Source organism: Histoplasma capsulatum, genomic scaffold (assembly GCF_000149585.1).
Source record: "Histoplasma capsulatum NAm1 scaffold_1 genomic scaffold, whole genome shotgun sequence".
Taxonomy (NCBI): domain Eukaryota; kingdom Fungi; phylum Ascomycota; class Eurotiomycetes; order Onygenales; family Ajellomycetaceae; genus Histoplasma; species Histoplasma mississippiense.
This window is the reverse complement of record NW_001813982.1, coordinates 6,268,525-6,276,767: the sequence shown is the minus strand read 5'-3', so window position 1 is coordinate 6,276,767 and position 8,243 is coordinate 6,268,525. Positions and strand designations below refer to the sequence as shown.

Genomic DNA, 8,243 nt, shown 5'->3' with positions numbered 1-8,243 from the left:
ATAACCCTTCCTCTCTGCCCATCAGAAGTGAAGCGATTTTGCCATTTCCCTGCTCCTCCGGCCTGTGACCTTAGACGTGATCGCGATGTCTGCAGCAGCATCGGGACCTTCGCAAGTCATTGTTCGCAGCCACTCCATATCACACCCAAATTCGTCATATCGACCTTCTACAGAACCCCCTCACAGAACACGAAGCACGGCTACTAGACCTTCACGGTCCTCTTTTTCTCATAACAGATCCAACTCCAGGCCACTCTCCTACGATCGGCCCCCCACTTCCAATCCAGTTAGCCATATTAGCGTTGCACGCCCATCTACATCTCGCAGAAGCTCTTCCAGAGATCGCTCGATAGACGCTACGCATCAATATCGGGCTGAGACTTCACGGTCCCATCGCCGAGTCCCCTCTAGACCTACGCACGGTCGGGAGTGCGTCGACATGGCGAGCCCTCTAACCCCTGTGAATGCTGTAAATCCCGCAATTGCTCCTGCGGCGGTTGATAGCCAGTCTTACGCAAATGGGACACAGCAACGCGCTACTAGTGGTGCCTCGCAGACGGTGCCGCAGTCAAAGCGACGTACTACTATCACTACCTCAAGTGGACAATGGGCACTTGGGAAGACCATCGGCGCTGGGAGTATGGGCAAGGTAAAACTTGCGAAAAATCTTGAGACGGGTGAACAGGTGTGTAGATAATCCAGACAGAGACATGTTAGCCATCCTTTCCTCAGATACAGCGCTAACACTCCATTTGTCCTACCACCCAGGTGGCTGTGAAGATTGTACCTCGGCATTCGAGCGAAGAACATCGTGGTAACCGCGACGCAGAAAGAGCAGACCGCTCTAAAGAGATACGGACCGCAAGAGAGTCAGCAATTGTCACCCTCCTAAACCACCCTTATATATGTGGAATGCGAGATGTCGTGCGGACAAATTACCATTGGTATATGTTGTTTGAATACGTGAACGGAGGACAGATGCTTGACTATATTATTTCCCATGGAAAATTAAAAGAAAAGCAAGCCCGGAAGTTTGCAAGACAGATCGCAAGTGCGCTTGACTACTGTCACAGAAACAGTATTGTCCATCGAGATCTCAAAATTGAAAATATTTTGATTAGCAAGACTGGGGACATTAAAATAATTGATTTTGGGCTTAGCAACCTCTATTCTCCTAAAAGCCAGCTAAAAACTTTCTGTGGCAGCTTGTATTTTGCAGCACCCGAACTGCTACAAGCACGGCAGTATGTCGGCCCGGAGGTGGATGTTTGGAGTTTCGGCATTGTCCTTTATGTCTTAGTCTGTGGGAAGGTTCCTTTTGATGATCAAAGTATGCCTCAGCTCCATGCAAAAATCAAAAAGGGGGTTGTGGAATATCCCCAGGGGCTTTCTTCAGGTTTGTATTCCACACATATGTCTCTCCGTACCGCTCTGTGATAACTAATTTCGGCCTAGACTGTCGACACATAATATCACGAATGCTAGTTACCGACCCTAAACAACGGGCTAGTTTGAATGAGATTATTAACCACCCGTGGATGACAAAAGGCTTTAGTGGCCCTCCTGATAATTATATGCCGCATCGTGAACCTCTCCAGCTTCCACTCGACCCTGAGGTTATTCAAAAAATGACTGGATTTGATTTCGGCCCTTCTGAATTTATCACCGCTCAGTTGACCAAGGTTCTCGAATCTGAAGATTACCAGAATGCTGTGAGATTAAGCCAAAGAGAACATGCTGCTCCTAACCCGTCAAATGAGAAAAAGAGAGGGGTTTTCGACTTTTATAAACGTCGTAACTCTGCAAGTAAAGACACACTTTCTAGCCCATCTGTTGAGGCCGTGCAGCCAATTGGTGACGTTCTCACTGGCTACAATCCTTTGATCTCTGTCTATAATCTTGTGCGGGAGAAACGAGACAGAGAGACACCCGAGGAACGCCCGGCCGCACTGGGCGTACCTCACTCTACCCCTGCAGAGCCCGCACTGAAAATGCCTGAAATCCCAGCTCCAGAGGCCGCCCATACTAATAAACACGCTTATGAGATACCTGGCGAGAAGGAAGCTGGCGGAAGAACACGGCCAAGAGCACTAACCCATGGCGAGGATGAGGTTAGGGACAGAATCAAGACTCTCAATATAGGACAGCCAGCTGAGACGGGACACCCTTCCATTGTCACCACACCTGTTGAGCACATAAAGAAAGAAAGTGCCGCCGTTGGCTTATTAAGACGATTTAGCACCAGAAGAACACGGGATAAGCCACGAGATGCCGAACGTGAAAAGGGTGCAATCGCCCAGGGACCCACCTTGAATGTCCAGCCTCCAGAGGACCTTACTGCTCCTCGAAAGAGTTTCAATGTAAGAAGGGTGAGGCACGAAAATACCTCCCCCGGAACGCTTCAATCTGGAGGAAGTCAGCCACAACAAGAACTTCTGCGTGCTCCCCGGTCCGGAGAAGTCACCCCGAGAATGAAAAATGTTCTGGGAAGGTCAGCTAGTGTCAATTCTGGTGAAAATCGAGTCCGCAGGAATGGGAGAAGAGCCTTTGTCGATGGTGCTGGTTCTCAGACCATGCAAGACCCACCTTTGACAAGTGGATCTGATCGCTCTAGCTTGAGCGTCTCAAAGTCGCGCCCGCAGCAGAGCGATCAGTCAGGCCAGGATTCGAGGCCTAGCACACGCGTGCAGACTCTGAGGGCAAAATCACTCGGCCATGCCAGACGTGAAAGTATCCAAGCTCGGCGAGCACGCCGAGAAGAAACTCGGGAAGCAAATGTACCTGAGGAGACCGATGCTGACTTGAGTGCCGGAACTGCACTTGAGAACGTTAATACGGGAGAAGACTTCTCGAAGCCTGTTTTCCTTAAAGGCCTGTTCAGCGTTTCTACAACTAGTAGTAAACCTCTACCTTTCATCCGCGCAGATATAATGAGAGTTCTGAAACAGCTTGGGGTTGAATTCACGGAAATTAAAGGTGGATTTAGCTGTCGTCACGCCCCAAGCATCGACCTTAACCGTGTCATGGATGTACGACCGCACAGCCCAGATCGGGAAGGCAAAGTAGGTGGCCATCGCAGGCGAATCAGCTTCGGTGGACTGCGTGGCTACGACAAGGATGAGAACAGGGATGATCCTAGAAACACACATACTTCTAGAACCCAACGGCGCCAACACGGAACCCCCGATCGAAGTTTTATCACTAACTCTGATGGTTCTGACGAGTATATGTCCGCTCGCGATAATGGCGGTGGTGAGCGCGTTGTTGGCGAAACGACCACGAGAGTCCAAAGCGATACCGGTGGCAACCTCGTTCTCAAGTTCGAGATATTGATTGTCAAAGTACCCCTCTTCTCCCTGCATGGCATACAGTTCAAGAAGGTGGCGGGGGGCATGTGGCAATACCGAGAAATGGCGAAAAAGATTCTTGATGCTCTGCGACTATAGGAGTCGTCCTCATCCTTCCTCTTCGTACTGGGACCCTGCGGCGGAAGCAGTAGATTGAATAGATTTTGTATCACCTCTCTGTCCAGCCTCCCCAATATTTTTATATTTTTTACATTTTCAAGTCCATTTCGGCGGTGCGCAATATTTATTATATGATTGCTTTATTTACTTTCGCTCTCCTGTTGATTTAATGTATATTTATATAATTTCAGGTTTATTTTTTTTTTATTTTTTTTTTTATTTTTTGCATTTGAGAATATACCTTGAAATACAAATTATGTTGGTCATGTTGTTATGTGAAAATGCAGCACTATGACCACTAGGTTACCCATAGCAAAAGGCCAAGGTAACCATTTGTTGAATGGTTGTGCTCATAGTATATATATACCGGTGGGTGTGATGGTGTGACCCGTCCAACATAGGCAACGCGGTAAAGGGGGTGGTGCAATATGAGAGGCAGTATGTCTGCTAAAAGCATTTGCATCGTGATTGCAAAATTCAATCAATTGTAGCAATATGAGAGCCAGCAAGCGTACCAGAGGTATTGCATGCATCAATGATTGCAAAATAACCTGACTAAGGAAACAGTTGAAGGTCTCTTTTTAAGGTACTTGAATCCGGTAATTCTGCTTCAAAATCATTTTACCCACTTCGTAGAGAGCACGGAACCAACCACTAGGTTTAAATTTAAAAGCATTTGATGACATTGAAGCACCAAAGGGCTCATACATAATCTGATGAAGGTTGAAAGATTGATTGATTGTAAGTATCTAGCGGGCGTAGCACTGCTTAAAAGTTTTACCGAAGATTTCAATATCAGAGCTTAAAAAGGTCATGAGTCTTTGAATAACTCCATCAGTTTCTAGTGTTTTGAAATAAAATTTTAATATATAATAAATAGAGACAAGCTGCAATCGCTTCGCTTATCCCGCTTGAAAACTCACTGTTTAAATCCCTCAAATGAATATAATGAAATATATAAGCAGCTATATACAACTTGTATCCCCTCGTCTGGCCGCGAGGCACAATTAGCGCTGTTTTTTAGCGTGTACGTTGGTGTATTAAAAACGCGAAATCTACTGGATTATATGATAGATCGGCTGTATTAGCGTGTTTTTTTGTAATCTATGTAATCTATTTGATCTAGCCCTAATTAAGATAGAATGGAACTCCTGCCAACACCGGCTTTTCAGACAGAGAGGAATATTATTACATGCAGCACAACCATATCTTGATCTTGGAGCTCTACCCTTATTCTGCTCTGCTCTCTTTCTTTTATACTGACACCAGGCACAAGCTCGAGGTCCTGGCAGAGAAATTCGATGGTGATTTAGATCTGGGTTTGATCGAGTGGAAGGTAGAGGGCTTGAGAATTCAAGGAGTTGAACATAGAGCTGCTGGCGGAATTGAACATGAGATAGAGTAGTAGAGCCAGAGCCCGCAGCAGCAGGGCCCGGAGCAGCAGTAGCCAATCGATGAAGAATATAAGCATTGACAATTGCATGATCAATAATCCAGTATAGAATTGACAACCACGTGCGATTAGTGGGCATATGAGTCTCATAGGAAGCTCTATACTGATTTGCTAGGTCAATCCCATTCATATTATGATTGTAGTCATTAATAATGGTAGGAATCTCCATAGCTTGTTCATATTTATCACCAAATAGACGTCGAATCTGTGGGCCATTGGTGGAATTGATCCCAGGACGTTTCCGGATACATTCAATGAAGCTGTCTGGCTTATGAACTGTAGACAGTAGTAAAACCACATTATTGTCTTTCCATGCAAGACAGAGGACTTCATTTTGAGGGACAATACACAGAGTATTGAAGGGAATATGAGCGGATAGTCCAGAGTTCTTCAGTTCTTGTAGGAGAGGAGGCAGATTGGCAGGATGGGTGGTTCCACAAGCTCCAATTCCTTGCTTTCAAAGATAATGGAATAGAGCAACAGAGGTGAAGTAGTTGTCCATATAAATTGAGTAGCCAGCAACCTCTTTACTTTTATTCAACTCCATATGCTGCTCAGAGCTCTGCAAGAATACTGGCAGCCGCTCAATCAATTCCACCACAAGAGATCCGAATCACAGTGAGGATGCTCAAAGCATGCTGGCAGCATGTGTCCCTCTTTATACAGCAGCTATACAACTGCTGCCTCCGGCTCTGCCACTTCCCACGAGCCTGGAAACTGGCAGAGGTGGCAATGATACCCAAGGTGGGTAAGAGAGATAGAAGCTCAGTCCGCTCCTGGAGGCCCATTGCCCTGCTTTCAGTAATCTCCAAAGGGCTGGAACGCATCATTGCAAGGCGACTGGCGTACACGGCACTCATTCACGGCATAGTCAGCCCACAGCATGGGGGGGCGCTGCCCAGACGATCTGCAATGGACCTGGTAGCTGCTTTCACTCATGAGGTGGAGGCAGCCTTCGCACAAAACAAAGAAGTGTCCATGGTCACAATGGATGTGCAGGGTGCCTTTGATGCTGTGCTGCGCAGGCGGCTGCTTCAGCGGATGGCGCAGCAGGGGTGGCCACGCGAGCTGCTGCAGCTCGTTGACAGTTTCCTCACTGAACGCAGAGCTCAGGTCCGGCTGGAGGGGACCACCACAGCAGCACATCAGATGCAATGTGGCACGCCACAGGGGTCTCCTTTGTCACCAATACTGTTCCTTCTGTACCTGGCAGAGCTGCTGTGGCAAAACTCGGAGTTGCGCTTTGGCTATGCGGATGATCTGAACATCTGGCGGGCGACCCACTCACTTGACAACAATGCCACCCTTCTCAGACAGGATATACAGAGTATTCTGAGGTGGGGGGAGATAAACAAGGTGGCCTTCGCACCAGAGAAACTTGAGATGATCCATCTTACAAGAAAGCGACACAATGAGGCACCAGCAGTAGTTGTGTCTGAGGACCTCACTGTTCACCCTGTTACTGCCCCAGCTGGACAGGAGCCAGCACTTCGCTGGCTGGGTGTACACTTCGACAGAAGGCTCACCTGGAGACCACATGTCTCCACCCGGGCAAAGAAGGCAAGGGCCGTGGCCCAGCACATCCGGAGTCTGGGAAAGACCAGAGACGGGCCCCCAGCAGACGCTCTGCGGAAGGCGGTCACCACCTGCGTGGTTCCCTCACTGCTCTATGGCACAGAGGCCTGGTACGGCGGCCGCACGCAGCCAGCAAGGCACACGGGCAGGAGTGGGGAGGTTAGCTCCCGCCTGGGATGGCATGTGGGGACAGTTGAGAAGGTGCTTACTATGGCAGCCAGGGGGGTCCTCCCAGTTTTCCGTACAACGCCCATCGCTACCCTATACCGGGATGCTGGGCTCCCATCAGCAATGGTAGCTCTGGAGGAGGCCAAAATGCGATTCGCGACAAGGCTTCAGGTGGTGGATGAGAAGCACCCACTGGCTTCATGGATAGCACCTCCAATGATCACACGAGGAAGAGGGGCTGGAACCCGGCAGCGCTCAAAGACCAAGATCCAGCGGTTGGGGGCGCTGCTACCTGCAGTCAATAGACCCACACTTGCCATCCCACACTACTCAGAGGGATGCGGGACAGACCCCACAGAGGGTGTAGACAAAAAGAGTGCTGCTCAGGCATTCAAGAAATGGTGGAGAAGTCAACCCTCAACAGATCTATATGTTTTCTCAGATGGATCAGAACGGAGCCTTGACAACAGCAGGCAGGTGGGCTATGGCTTCATAGTCTATCAGGGAAATAAACAGCTGGCCAGCTTCTCAGCTGCGCTGAGCCCTATGTCACATGTCTTCGACGCTGAGGCAGTTGGTGCCTGCCGGGCATTAGAGTGCGCTGTGAAGCTCCTACCTTGTGTCACAGAGGACAGCAGCAACCCTCAGATCTGGCTCTGCCTCGACAACACCTCAGTCATCTGGGGCGTACGGGGCAGTGCAGCAGCCTCCTCAAACTGGGCCTACAACCGCTGCCATGAGCTCCTCAGACAGCACAATGTCGGCCTGAAATGGGCTCCTGGGCATATGGGGATAGAGGGCAATGAGGAAGCAGACCGCTTGGCTAAGCGGGCAGTCTCATCCACTGCAGCCCCAGCCTATGGTCTCGAGGCCACACCCACAGTCAGTGGGGTCCGCACAGTGGCCAAGCAGCTCAGCCAAGAGGCAAGGCGAAAGTGGTGGAGTGGAGCCTGTGGCAAGCTCTCTGACTGGTACCGGGGCTGGAGTTTCAGCAGGCCGACTGTGGAATACCAAGTGAAGGCCCCTCCGGAGCTCACCATGCCACGGCATGCCCTTCACCGCTGGCTCGCACTCCGCTCCTCTCATGGGGACTTCTCCTGGTACCACAGGCGTTTCCAGCATGCAGATGCGAGGCTCACCTGTGTCTGTGGACACAACAAGAGCCCAGAACATTTGGTGCTCTGTCGACACTCACAGAGGCACTTTCTTCACTGGCCCAAGAGGCCAGCAGCACGGCCACACAACCGGGCGACAGCTGTTGCCTATCTAAGGTCTCTGACCCCTACAGACTTTGTAGAACTGCTGGACTGCACGCAGTTCTACACACGGTACTGCACAAGGTAACGCAGCCGGCTGGCTGCAAACCATCTGACAACCCCCGCAGCAGTTCCACGAGGCCGGCCTGCTGAGTACACCCACGGTAGCTAGTGCAACTGCCAGGGACATCACAGTCTATGCAGACAGTACAGATAGCACAACTAGGCTCATCTGTCTCAATTAGATGGGGTGTAATCAGTACAGTCTACGTGTCTGACTCACCTGCATGGGTTTTGACTGCCGGCATTGTATCTACGCGTGCT

At 49.8% G+C, this 8,243-nt stretch overlaps 2 protein-coding genes across 2 annotated transcripts; both read left to right on the top strand.

Moving 5' to 3' along the window:
- Positions 1 to 439: 439 nt before the first annotated feature.
- Positions 440 to 3,446, top strand: HCAG_01803 (hypothetical protein; the record flags this gene model as incomplete). The annotated part of the gene is made up of 4 exons (XM_001544706.1): positions 440 to 685; positions 769 to 1,051; positions 1,220 to 1,396; positions 1,486 to 3,446. The coding sequence occupies 4 exons, from the start codon at positions 440 to 442 to the stop codon at positions 3,444 to 3,446; spliced, it is 2,667 nt and encodes an 888-aa protein (XP_001544756.1).
- A 2,109-nt stretch (positions 3,447 to 5,555) lies between these two features.
- HCAG_01802 (conserved hypothetical protein) lies at positions 5,556 to 8,007 on the top strand (the record flags this gene model as incomplete). Its single annotated transcript, XM_001544705.1, has 2 exons — positions 5,556 to 5,668; positions 5,757 to 8,007. The coding sequence occupies 2 exons, from the start codon at positions 5,556 to 5,558 to the stop codon at positions 8,005 to 8,007; spliced, it is 2,364 nt and encodes a 787-aa protein (XP_001544755.1).
- Positions 8,008 to 8,243: the final 236 nt, after the last annotated feature.